The sequence below is a fragment of the Artemia franciscana genome, chromosome 9 (assembly GCF_032884065.1).
Source record: "Artemia franciscana chromosome 9, ASM3288406v1, whole genome shotgun sequence".
NCBI classification, from domain to species: domain Eukaryota; kingdom Metazoa; phylum Arthropoda; class Branchiopoda; order Anostraca; family Artemiidae; genus Artemia; species Artemia franciscana.
In genome coordinates this window covers 14,787,867-14,802,117 of record NC_088871.1, presented here as the reverse complement: position 1 = coordinate 14,802,117, position 14,251 = coordinate 14,787,867, and the positions used below count along the sequence as shown (strand labels likewise).

The window sequence follows — 14,251 nt, the reverse complement described above, 5'->3', positions numbered from 1 at the left end:
ACACTACTTTTTACGTTTCGTAAAGTACGTGTCGCTTAAAGAGGAGAGATAGTAAGACGACACGTATGGCATGGGATTAGCAACATAAATTTGACCATTATTAAACGTTGGTATGACAGATACACCTTTCCAGGCCAATTGAAAAAAAGAAAAGAGGCACAAAAACAGGAATTTTGGAAAAAAAATTAGCTGTCAGGTGCGTAACTGGAAATGCGATTTAAATACATCATTACTTCAGAGTGACTTGTACTTCAAGTGTGTGGCTATTTAACGTACGTCTTATGAAATTAAAAGTCGACATATTCACACACAGTATAGCGAGTCTCAGGTTAATAAAATTCAACAAGAGTCTAAAACGTCACTGTGATTTTTTAGTATCGTGTACCATGTAGACTAAATTACGTCAATGTGTCTGTGATTGTCGAGTTTCTTGTAGTACCTTAGTCTGAACGTGAGTAAAGAAAATAAACCTGACGAATAATTCTTTTCAGAATGCTGTATTTGGTCCTAAAAGTTAAAATATCAGTTAATGTAAGGATAAAAATAATCGATACCGCCAGGGAAGCTTATAAATAACCCTTGATTGATATCTTCTTAATTTTAGCACCACGAAAGCTTCGAGAAAATATCCGAGAACTGAAAACCCTGAAGAGTCAGTTCAAAGAATTAAAAGTATCAACACAAATGCTACGAACTGAAGTCGAAGTTTATCAAACTATATCCAATCAGCTGAGACGTTTTCTGCCATCGAGAACGAAGTCTGAGCTAAATCAACCAATTGAATACGTCTATGAATTACTTTCTATGGTTGGTGATCTGACTGAAAAAAGAAGAATTATTGAAGAACATGAATCGGCGAAGAATGGAATCACTAGATTGAAAAGGGTATTTAGTGCTTTCATTAGCAGTCTAAATGTAACTAATGTTGTTAATAATACCTGCTCTGGATACCCCTTGACTGCAATATTATGTAGCTAGTGGTGTTACATTATGAAAACTTAGGGTGGGGGGACAAAATATATTTTTCAATCTCGGGGGTGGCAAATTTGTGGTTTTTTTTAATTGTTTCAATTAAAACACCAAAAAAGGCAGTTTTAATTAAAAAATACATCTAAAAAGCCAATTTTCAAATTGGGTTCTAGGGGGCATAGCCCGTTTTCCCATTCCTCTGCCAATTTTATTATTTCTAGTCTGGCAGGTGCACGGAGAGGGGTCTACGGAACACCCTTTTCAAATATCATTCTTTCCTTGATGTTTTACTGGGATGTTCTCATACACCACCTGCTTTTTACACGAATTTGGCTCTTCCTCCTCCCTCTAAGTAATTTCCTGATTATCGGTCTGCTCCTATTGGCTCATATTGAGACAAATAATTATGTATCTATGAAAGAAAATTTGAGGTAGGATTTTTTTTTTTTTCGATAGATATTTTGACTGTCCTTATCCAATGGTATTAAAGCGAGACTAAAACCCTGACAAAATAATTTGAGCCCACTTGATTGTTTTCTTTAATCAATTTTTAATAATTTAGACTTTTGAATTATACTTAGGTAAAGAAACTATAAAAAAATAAAAGAAATTATAAAGGAAATGGAAAATAATTTGTTAACCTATAACATTGGTAGACTAGCAGTTACATAATATCAGTATCACCTGTGCATAGAGCAATTGACAAATTAGTAAACCTAATAATGATAATTATTAATTAATAACTAGTAATAAGCATTAGTAAAATATTTATTTATTTTATGTCTATTATCTCAGTGATCTATAGCGCAGGCAGAAACGTACATAGGGGGTAGCCTTGGGGCCCAGGTTCACCTAAAATCCTATTTTTCGAATGCCTAGGCACTTCATGTTCAAATTGTTTTTGTCGTTACTACCTCCTCAGGTACATTTGAACTGTTACTGTATAATACAACAATCTCTTTTATTCAGTTTATCTCATCTGCTATGGGTACAGATTGTTCGTAAAATCAGATGCCTTAAGACAGCCTACATCTTCGCCATCCCATTTTTCTGCATTTCTAATCCAATTCACCATATAGTTTTTTCGTTTTGGCTTCCCCCTCCCTCCCGAAAAAAATGTATGTGTTCTTCCCTGACGGCGGTTGAATTCGAACTAAATTTTATGTGGTGTAACTCTCTGTCCGTCTATGTATACTATGATATTGCACTCTATATTTATACACCAATGTCATTACAATTTAGATGAATTATTGAAGAGCAAAAGCGTATTACAAACTATCAATCGAGCTATCAATTGAATCAATAAGTTTATTGATGTTAAACAAATTATTTTATAGTATTTTATAACAAATTACTGTATTAATAATATTCTTTTGCATACAATACTATATATTTTAGTTACATATTATAATTATTATATTATGAATAAATTATCGAATAATAGAACAAATTATTTCATTTTATAGCAAATTGTTCTATAGCTCGATAAAATTTAAACTTGTTTTTGATGCTTCTAATAATACATTTATAGTTAGCTCAAACTTTTTATAGTTGAAATGATCCACACCCATCCGAACCGCTGTTACTTTTGATGCAATTATATCATACCATTATGATCACTTTTAAAATGCCGCTTCCCACGGGAGGAAAATTTCCTCTAAGTTTTGTAACTTTGTTATTTTAATATTTGCCAAAAGTTTGAGAGATATAGAGAACTAACGCGGTATTGAATAACATGCTAATGCAATAATACCGTCGACGGTGTCAGTAGGCCTTTAAGGAGGTTTTGAAAGCAGGATAAATCTGCAGATATAATTCAGGAAAAGGTGAAGGACTTCACAATTAGCTCAGTGTTGTGGTTTCTTTTTTTTTGTTCTGTATCATTTCAAAATTGAAGCTTGTCGAGAAAAAGTTGACTCTTTCAACGAGAAGGTAGGGGAAAACATGCCTCATTAGGTTAAATGGCTTTTCCCCAAGAATTAACGCTAGTTATAAAGTCACTTGTTTTTTCTTTCTCTGCCCCTTACAATTAGGTAATGACTTGTTTTCTTCCGAGGGAGTAATATACTAATTCTCGTCAGAAAACGGATTTCAATTGTACCGCTTGACTTTAATTGTATTTTTTCATATCGAATTATATTGATCTCAAGCCTTGCTTTTCTAAAGAGAATCTCTGGAACAGCAATTTAATTAGTAAAATAATATCTGCCGAATAGTTAACAATGTATAATATACAAGACACGTTTCTTCGGAAGGGGGGAGGCGTTTTGGAAGGTGTCGCAGGGCTGGAGGTGACGGTTGAAGACCTTATACTATATCGATTATAGTTGTTGGTATAAACTCAACGAGAAATACACAATGAATTGGATTTTCTGTGAGGAGAATGGGCTTGATTGAGTATTCTGAAAACCAGTGAAATCGCAGGAAATGCACTTTTTATGCAGGAAAATGCACTTTTTATTTCAGCTTTGTATTTCAAAACGTAAACATCCTGAAATCTTGACAAAGCCCCAAAAGAAAAGACGAATTTTAAATACATTCCTTCAAGAAAGCGCAGTTAAGGGGGTTAATCCTCTCTTTATATTCTTCTGCGACAAAAATTCGGAAAGTTTTGGGTCTAAAAATATGTACTGGGGCTTCAGCTGCCCCCTCCTCCATAAGATGATCCACTGATCTTTCTTCTAATAGTTAGTGCGTAACTACCGAAACTGCGTAAAATTAAGCTTTACTATTACTGTATCAACGTTATGTAATAACCCGATGGACTATGGCCTCTGAAACTGGGAATCTATGCAAATAGCTTTTTTCTGTCCTAAGGATCTCCCTCACAACTGGTCTAAGACTATCCCGCTGGGAAAATAAAATAAATTGGGTCCGTGACATATTGTATTTTACAATATGTCATAAATTATTTTGTATTTTTGTATATAGCGATTTGAAACCTTAGGCTTATGACTTTTGAAGACGTTATATTTTATATCATGAGTATTACATGTATTGATACGTTATATTTTGAATTATGGGTATGGTTTCCCTTTTTATCAAAAATTTAAATATTTTTCTTATGCCAGTTACGGCTTAAATAATGGCTTTAAATTAAATTGATTTTGCATACTAGGTCTCAAATTTAGAAGCAGATTTGTTACTGTATTTATTGTTATCAAACTTTTAGTTCGTTACAGTTTTGGATTGACACAGGGTCGCTCCTTACTTAGCGTCTAGTGCTATGGACAATTTGACTTAAAATGGAAAGTAAAATCTTTTAATAGCAAGGAATTATAAATACAGACGCAAAATATCATTAAGAGATATCTAAATGAGGAATCATATATTTCCATATGTTGAATTCCTTAGGCTGGGTTTATTTTTTTAAATTCGCTCCAAAACTTGTAATAGATGGCATAAGATGCATTCTAACCACGAAGAAAAAGATGCTGTAAACTTTTAGTGCCCTCCCCCACTATGGGTAAGAAATGCTTAAATCTAAGAAATACAGAGCATTTGGGTTATACTGAAAATAAATGAAGTATTGATTAGTTCCCAAAAGCATAGAAAATGCTTGCATTGAATATTATCTCTTTATAAATAAATAATTTTGTGAAGATTCATATATAAGTACGTTTTTTCTTTTTAATTTATTTCTGTTATTATTCTTGGTTTTGTTATGTTTATTTTTTTTTTCTGTTCTGTTTTTTCCTATGGCCCGATGGTTTTTTTTTAAATATATACTTGCATAAATATATGCAATTTTTTCGCTTGAAGTTAAGTTTTTCTGCTCAAATTTTGGGTACATTACTTTTCTGTAGTTCAGTGGTTTTAACATTTCACCGTAATGCACAAATTTGGCTGTCATTCAATTGCTGACATTTTTCTTTATACGTCTACTTAATTAAATTTTTGAACTTCATCTTTTTTACTATAAAAATTACATTGAAAAAGCAGGAAAACATTCTAAATAGGAAAATTTTCGTATTTCAAAAGCAAGTTTAGATCATTCTCTAAGAAAAGTCAAAATAATATGAGAATTTTGGCTTGTTGAGTGGTAAATATAAAGCAAGGAAATCCATCTTGTCCTTTCAGTCAAGAATACAGTCATAGATTATTCGCACAATCTTATGTTTCGGAGAGGAAATGAACCTTAGATAAACTTTTTTTTTCTTAAGAATTACATCGGCAAAATTTTCTTTTTCATGATTGAGTTGATATCTATTCTATCGACCGTATGCGTTCTTTCTTTTTATTTATTTACTCCTCTGCCATCATTTGTGTGTAATTTTTGTAAACAGGTTCAAAATAGTTTTTTTTTCTCTTAAGATTTGCATAATCAGCAAATTTTCTTTTTCATAATTGATTTTATATCTTTTCTATTGATAGTATGCGTTCTTTCTTTTTCTTTATATGCTCCTCTACCATCATTTGTGTGTATTTTTGTGTAAAGAGGTTCAAAATAGTTTTTTTTCTTAAGATTTACATAATCAGCAAATTTTCTTTTTTCATAATTGATTATATATCTTTTCTATTGATAGTATGCGTTCTTTCTTTTTCTTTATTTGCTTTTCTACCATCATTTGTGTGTATTTTTGTGTAAAGAGGTTCAAAGTAGTTTTTTCTTAATCAGCAAATTTTCTTTTTTCATAATTAATTTTATATCTTTTCTATTGATCGTATGCATTCTTTCTTTTTTCTTTATTTACTCCTCTGCCATCATGTGTGTGTATTTTTCTTTTGTAAAGAGGTTCAAAATAGTAATAACAATATTAACTAAAAATTAAAAGATTTAAATTTAATTTTTAGGTTACAATTGAAAATGAAAGTGATAAAGTTGATGGTAATGCTATTAAGAGTAAACCAAGCAATGAACAAATCAGTAGTTTATTAAAGGACTACAGAATTGCAGCAGGGGAAGTAAAAGCAAAGAGCAATCGCTTACAGAAAGCTCTACAGAATCACAACTTTGAGGAGTTAGAGAAATCGGCTGATAAAACGGATACGTTAAATAGATTAGAAATTAAGTTAAAGAAGGCTAATTGTACAATTAAGGACTTGCAAGAAAAGGGATTATTGATGAAAGACAGCTTGGTGAGGAAAGAGGCGAGACTGTCAGAGAAGGATAATGAGATTTCTCGCCTTGGATTTGTTATTAAAGAAAAGGAATTTGCTTTGAAGGAGTACACTTTGAGAATTGCCGAGCTGGAAACAGAAAAACAGAGTTTACACAATCTAATTGAGAACTTGAAAGCTTCCAGTGAATTAGGTGAAAGACGTAACCTTGTTTGGAAAAACACAGAAAAAGAGAATTTTGAATTGAAAAAGGAAGTGGGAGAACTTCAAACAAGGGTTGAAAAAGCCAACTCTCTCGTGATGTCTCTCCAAAAAGAGATTGACAGTTATAAGTGTATAGTGATGAAAATGGAAAATTCAAAAGATTTACAAGATAAAGTGAAAAGCTTGGAGAAATCGCTCGAAGAGTTGTCAACTGAAAAGGATTTTATACTAAAACAGGTGGATCAGAAACACGACGAAATCAAAACAAAGAATGCGACAATCGAAACTCTTCGAAATGAATTACGTCAAAGGAATGACCTTGAACTAAATCACATTCGAAATCAGCTGGAAAATGCGGAAGAATGTATTACTGATTTTGAATCAACGCATCAGAATTTTATGGAGGCTGGTGATCAATGTGATGAAAATTGTCTTGCAGATACGGCTCTGGGTAGACCAGCTAGTTTTGTGATTGGCGCTAAAGGGAGTTTTAGCTCGAATTGTGGAACTACTTTAAAAGGTAACTTCGGTAAGTTCTAGAGTAATTGAGTAGGTTCAATAAGTACATTTCAGCTTGAAAGTAGGTATGTTTAAATTTCAAAATTTTGACACTTGACAAAACCCAATAGTTCTTTATTAATTTTTAATTATATTCGGGTAATTTTGAATGTTAGTTCCTATATTTATCGAGTTTGTGGAAAATATAATCAGATTTACTCATGAAACTGCGATCAGGGTGGGTATGAGTTATCTCTTCCATGTATCCCCGGCCAAGGAGTCTTTCGAGGGGAAATAAGAGTATTGTATTTCCATTTCGTATTTATTGGCGAATAAAACTCTCGATTCTGAACTGAATTTTCATATTATCTTTTCGGGGATGATTGTTAAGATGTTTATATTCAGTCCCTCCCTGGAAGCTCTAAGGTTATCCTCAGTGGCTTTGAATTATCTGAAAAATCTTTTCTGTCTGATTACAGAATTCATGATATTATTAAGAACGTAAATGTCTTTTCTTTCACTTTTTAATCTCTGAACTATCTCAACAGTTATTCAAGTTACGCTTACGGTGCGATCTTATGAAGAGGTATTCCCTGTGTGACATTGATTCATTTTACCCTGCCATTAACTTTTATGTAAGGTTATTTAATCTTCGAAAATTCACAAGAGGGGAATCATCATTATAAAGGAAGTTTATTTTTTCCATTTTTCTTAAACATCTTAAACAGTTTAAATAACTGTTTAAGAAAAAAAAGAAATTCTCCAATGGAATGACTATAATACACTAATATAACAAAACAAGATAACTAGCCATAGGGGTGCCATTGGGGGTGGGGGTAACTACCCGTCTCTAGATTTTGAAAAAATACGCTTTTCGTATTTTAATTTTTTTTCGACCTGACTTTTAAAATATCTTTTTTTTCTCTCAAAGAAAATACAAAAATCATTATCTAGGAATCCCATTCTTAATGGGTAGCTGCTTATTTCAGTTGGTAATGTTTAATTGATGAGGCAAGTGCTATATCTTCAAGTGCTATATCAATTAGGCATCAGATCTTGTTATGGAGAATTTTGTTGACCTAGGTCAACAATTTTTTTTGTGCAAATACAAAAAAAATAAATAAACTTTTTAAAATTTATATTGGACAGTTTTATTCGTTTAACGTGTTCCATGAAAATATCACACAAAATAAGTTTTCGAAATCTTAGAAAGGGAGGGGGCAAATTTTCCCCTCTCAATTGGCGCCCTGTGTTATTGATGGTGTGTTTAGCTGATTTTGGTTTAATACTCTCTTTTCCTGGTTAAGATCATGAGTCAGCGATCCAAGAACCTTCAAGTCATTCACGATTGACAGCGTATGAAGACGACGTGGAAAACAAAGACAAAGTTGTCCGTCAATTATCAGAAGTTTCTGAACTTTCTGAGGCAACATTGGATGATATGCAAGATATTACAAGTCTTGTAAGTCCCCTTAATTTTCTTGTCTGTTATTCATCAGAATATACTTCTCACAAACTATAGTCTCAATTGGCAATCATATCTCTGGTTTTGGTTCGACGAACCTAAATAAAATGGCTAAGGACCCTAAATTAAAAAAAAAAAATTAATACAGACTGTTGAAAGTGAATGTGTACTGAGAAATTTTGCACTTTGATGGTGTCACTTATTCTGAATTGACTCCACCTGAAATATTAATGTTTTCTGATGGTTTCCATATCCTTTTAGAGAGGCCTTTTGGAGAGGCAGTGACATCTGCCTCTCCTTTAGCTTTTATTTAAAATTGTGCCTTCCCAACACGTGAAATTTTGCCCCCCCCCCAGTCAAAACTAAATTCCAATGTGTATTTATTGAAAATTTTCACCTTCCCATCTCTGTTTATGTAATGCTTGCTAATAGATGTATCAAACTTCTCCACCTCAGAGGTTCAGTTTTGCAAAAAGTTGCCCCAGTTCCTTCACAATGTATTATTATCCACAATCTACCTGAATTATCACTTTTAAGGTAAATACATAGTAGCTTTTTACTTTCGCGAAATATCTAAATAAAAGACTTTAGAAAAAGGATACACGCAAGTACCGTTGTGCACAAATAATATATCAAACACTTCGTGGTAATGAAATTTGACTTCCAAAGTCTTAAAAACTTTTTTCAAAATTTTTAAAGAAAGACTTTAAAACAAAGGCCGTTGAATTGGGATGAGAAGTATTTATAAAAAACTTTAAGAATGTAGCGTAAAGAGGGAGAGTTGAGGAAGGGGCAGCCCCTTGCATATACGAAATATTTTCTGTTTGTTTTCAGTTTGTATGTTGCTCTTTACTTTCTGTTGAAAAAGCCCTTTTTTCTGTTTAATCTATTGCAATGAAAAGACAACAGTAAGAGTAATATGCGAAAATATAATGAAGGAATCTCCATTTCTCAATTTTTTAGGTAACAAAAAATTGTAATTATTTAATTTTTGTCATGTAAAATTTTAAGATGAAACTAATACAGGAAGAAGAATCTGCTGGGCCGCTAAAGTTAGATTCACTTTCTTTATTGTTTTCTTATCTGTACTATGAATTTAAAGGAATCTGGGATTTATCTTAAAATTTATAAAAAAAAGAAGCTTTTTTGCATGCTGACCAATGGTCTGCGTTGCGCCGGTACCGATCTCCTGATTTGATGCCTTCAACCAGGAGTAGAATGCGTGGTTTGGGGGAAATCCTCTGACACTTCCCCTCAGTTTATATATTTTGAATATTCTTGTACTTATAAACAAGGGAGGGGATGTTAATTAAGATGTATGTATTTATAACTAATTAGTGAGGACTCCAACTCTTGGCCAAATAAAAAAAAATCATGTGTCATTTCTAGTTTACTTAGATTAGTTTTGTCCGAGACATCTTGTTTCTTTCAATGAATTACGGCGCATATTTCTCCCTCTTCCTCCCAATAAAAAACCGTTGGAAGGTATGTGTAAGACAAACATAAATGCCTTGACGAATCAGGAATTGAGTTCCGGCTATTGCCAAAGTTGGCTAAAAGGGATTCCCTATTTCTAGCAATAAAATATTTTTGTTTTACGTGATTGGAATTGAGTTTCGGCTTTTGCCAAAATTGTCTGAAAAGGGACACCCTATTTTTGGCAATAAAGTACTTTCGTTTTGCGTGACTTCTTCCATTTAGATTAATATATTACGATATGGGAAAATACAGGAAGTAAAAGAATAAGTTCCGAAACTTTAATATGTTTAGTTTATGTTTAATATGTTAATATGTTTATGTTTAGTGTTATTATTACTTTGTTCATTTGTGTTAGAAGTTAGCTTGAAACCCCTGCAAAGTTTTGGCAAATCATCTTGTGTTTCAATTATTTTGTTTTCTGCTGCCACAATTCTGATAGCAAGTAGGAACCAAAAAATGTGGTTCAAGTCTGTCCCATACCAATATAAAAATATTTTACCTGACCCAAAGAGTTGGATTAGAGTATAAGTTCCTCTTTATACACTGGCAAAAATGTACTCTTGGTATCAAGGCCATATCAAGGGAGGGGGACGATACAAAATATGAACCCCCTCACAAAACGCACTGTCTCGGCATCAAAACTGCATTCGGGGGGGGGGGGGGTTAACTGGGTTTGAACCCTTCCTCTCTCCGCACCCTAAATTTTTGTCCAACCGTAAAAAACAAAATGCATATAAACATCTTTTTGATGCTTTTTTTCAAGTTTTTTTGTAATACATGTGCGAAAAAAATAACCCCCCAAACAAAATCCTGGTAACGTCCTTGCTTCGTATTCTCCTTTCATTTATGCATCAAATATAAAATAGCTATTTTAGACAGGGAAAATCTGATAGGAAGATACTAGGGAATATTACTTTCAATCAGACACTCAAGCCATAATCCACATAACAAATTCGGTCATTTTACATCCAAAAATTTGCTGTCATTAGTCAGAATTGAGCTTCAGTTTCAGCTTAGTTGGGTTTTTCTTGTTCATGTGCTCCTAAAATCAACGTAGCGTCTCTACTTGCATTCTATATTTTGTATATGAAAGATCAAGCGGACATGTAATTTTCGATTAAACTTTGACATATTTTTGACAAAATTATTCATACGTCATTAATATTCAAACTATTTTCCTTCTCTATATCATTCCTCCTCTTCGCCCCTCCATCTCTCACTTACCCCCCCCCCCTTTCTGTTTTCTTTGCCATTCGCTCTTTTTTTTAAATGTGTCTGAAGTGTTAATTGACATAGTATGCATACTACAGAGTCACCAAACTTTACAGTTATATGCCAATGATAATTTCTTTTTACCCTTTTTTTAGTCATTCAAGGGTTTCACTCCCCCTATTGTACATGTGGCAAATGAAGAGATATCTACATCTCCACCTGAAGTGAAATCTCCAGATTTAGGGATTGAATCAGACCCAACCAGTCGATTTTCAAGCTTGGGACACTCCGAAAAGTCACCGACTGATAAAGGTATGCAAACCATTTTCTTATTATGATGTTTCCTATTGTTTAGAATACCGAATGTCGAATACCTGACATCGAATGTGGCTCAGAAAGACAAAATTTTCGTAGAAAGCTGTTTTGTACAATTAGTATACTATGTATATAATATATATAATATAATATATAGTCACGAGTGCAAATTGATTTTTTGAGATATGTGGTTAAGAAGTTAGCGATAAGAAAAAGAAAGTTTTAAGTATGTTTTTTTATTTATAGTAATTTACAGAAAACTTGAATTAAACTCCTTTGTAAGAAGAGTCATTGGAGTGAATGCAATAACTATAGAGGCAATAGTATTATTTTAGTTGTAAACAAATTGTTTAGCATGATGATGCTGACTGGACCAAAAGGATGTTGAAGACGAAGTCTCACGAGAAGACACTTGTCGTCTAGGAAAGTGAGAGGACACGTTGACAAAATTTTCAAATTTAGATTAACATGTTGAAATTCCTGAATCATCAGGCTCATTTGGCACTGATTATTATAGATAATAAATAGGCATTTCATTCAGTTAATAGAAAAGCCCTGACTTAAGACCTATCATTTTATAGCATACCGGATGAGTACGTTAAAGTGATTAGTGCTATACACGCGAGTAATATAGTTAAAGTAAAAACAGGAAGTAGGGTTAGTAGCTGATCGGTGTGGAATCAGGTTTTAAACAGTGTTAGCCTTTGTTCTAAGGAACATAGAAGAGGTCGAGGGTTAAAAACCTTCAGTGCCCAGAACAAAGATTGTGTGATCTCATCATAAGGTTTGGAAAAGCATTGCTTTTAGATCCAGCCCATCGAGACATCTACAGCAGAACGAGAGATAAGTCCAAACTAATTCCTATATATGCACGGACAAACCGATATTATAATTCATTTGTGCCCTTTTTTTACGTCTATATAAAGGGGTTTAATACCAGAACTGCCTCTCACTCAATTGGACTATCTGTCATGGCTTTTTCTACAATCAAACAGTTCGTGGTAACGAACTGTAGTAAGGAGCGACCCGGCTCAATAGTAACCAAAACTCTAAAAAATGGAACTTTGATACCAATAACTACATCAAAAGAATCGCATTTTAATGCTGGTTTTAAATATATAAGTTTCACCAAGTTTAGTCTTACCCATCAAAAGTTACGACCCTGAGAAAATTTGCGTTATTTTAGAAAATAGGGGGAAACACCCCCTAAAAGTCATAGAATCTTAACGAAAATCAGACCATCAGATTCAGCGTATCAGAGAACCCTACTGTAGAAGTTTCGAGCTCCTATCTACAAAAATGTGGAATTTTGCATTTTTTGCCAGAAGGCAGATCACGGATGCGTGTTTATTTGTTTTTTTGTTTTTTTGTTTGTTTTTTTTCCCAGGGGTGACCGTATCGACCCAGTTGTCCTAGAATGTTGCAAGAGGGCTCATTCTAACGGGAATGAAAAGTTCTAGTGCCCTTTTTAAGTGACCAAAAAAATTGGAGGGCACCTAGGGCCCCCTCCCACGCTAATTATTTTCCCAAAGTCAACGGATCAAAATTCTGAGATAGCCATTTTATTCAGCGTAGTCGAAACACCTTATAAGTATGTCTTTGGGGACGACTTACTCCCCCACAGTCCCCGTGGGAGGGGCAACAAGTTACAAATAAACACGGATGCGTGTTTATTTTATTTTTATTTTTTTCCAGGGGTGATCATATCGACCCAGTTGTCCTAGAATGTTGCAAGAGGGCTCATTCTAACGGAAATGAAAAGTTCTAGTGACCTTTTTAAGTGACCAAAAAAATTGGAGGGCACCTAGGCCCCCTCCCACGCTAATTATTTTCCCAAAGTCAACGGATCAAAATTCTGAGATAGCCATTTTATTTAGCGTAGTCGAAAAACCTTATAACTATGTCTTTGGGGACGACTTACTCCCCCACAGTCCCCCTGGGAGGGACAACAAGTTACAAACTTTGACCTGCGCTTACATATAGTAATGGTTATTGGGAAGTATACAGGCGTTTTCAGGAGGATTTTTTTGGTTGGGGGAGGGGTTGAGAAGAGGGGGATATGCTGGGGGAACTTTCCATCGAGAATTTGTCATGGGAGAAGAAAATTTCTATGAAGGGAGAGCAGGATTTACTAGCATTATTAAAAAAAAAAAAACAATTAAAAAATAAATGTGAAAAAGCTTTTTCAGCTGGAAGTAAGGAACAGCAATAAAACTTAAAACAAACTGAAATTATCACCCATATGAGGGGCTCACCTCCTTCTAATACCTCGCTTTTTACGCTAAAGTATTTTTAGCAATTTCAACTATTTATTCTACGGCTTTTGTGATTCAGGGGTCATTCTTAATGAATTGGGATAAAATTTAAGCTTTAGTGTAAAGAGCGAGGTACTGACGATGGGGCGAATCCCCTCATATATGTAATAAAAACATGAGAATACAAAAGTTCTTTCCGTAAGCTAATTTATAAGTTACGTAAATCTTTTACCAATAAAAAGATTCGTAAAAAATTAAAAGTTCTAGTTGCCTTTTTAATTAACCAAAAAATCGGGCAACTAGGCTTCGTCCCCCGCTCTTTTTTTCTCAAAATCATTCGATCAAAATTATGAGAAAGCCATTTAGCCAAAAAAAAAAAAATATGTGCAAATTTGGTTTTGATTATTCCTCTGCGGAGAGCCAAAATCAAAACATGCATTGATTCAAAAACGTTCAGAAATTAAATAAAAAAAACAAGTTTTTTTTAACTGAAAGTAAGGAGCGACATTAAAACTTAAAGCGCACAGAAATTACTTCGTATATGAAAGAGGCTGCTTCCTCATCAACGCCCCGCTCTTTGCGCTAAATTTTTTTACTGTTTTAAAAAGAAGAATTGAGAGAAAGAGTCAAACTTTAGCGTAAAGAACGGGGTGCTGATGAGGAAGCAGTCTCTTTCTTATACGAAGTAATTTCTGTGCGTTTTAAGTTTTAATGTCGCTCCTTACTTTCAGTCAAAAAAACTTGTTTTTTTTATTTAATCAACCATGAATTGATGCCCGTAACTATTTGTGGA

The 14,251-nt window shown here is 33.6% G+C and overlaps 1 protein-coding gene across 7 annotated transcripts in view; it reads left to right on the top strand.

Annotated features, from left to right (window-relative positions):
- LOC136031042 (putative leucine-rich repeat-containing protein DDB_G0290503) overlaps positions 1 to 14,251 on the top strand; it is a 424,748-nt gene that overhangs the window by 124,439 nt on the left and 286,058 nt on the right. For 6 of the 7 annotated variants that reach the window (XM_065710238.1, XM_065710236.1, XM_065710241.1 and 3 more), the window contains 4 exons: positions 605 to 885; positions 5,764 to 6,763; positions 8,040 to 8,194; positions 11,044 to 11,200. In XM_065710238.1, coding sequence (XP_065566310.1) covers positions 605 to 885; positions 5,764 to 6,763; positions 8,040 to 8,194; positions 11,044 to 11,200 — 1,593 coding nt within the window. The remainder of the gene's footprint in view (positions 1 to 604; positions 886 to 5,763; positions 6,764 to 8,039; positions 8,195 to 11,043; positions 11,201 to 14,251) is intronic. The other variant, XM_065710237.1, reaches the window with a different exon arrangement.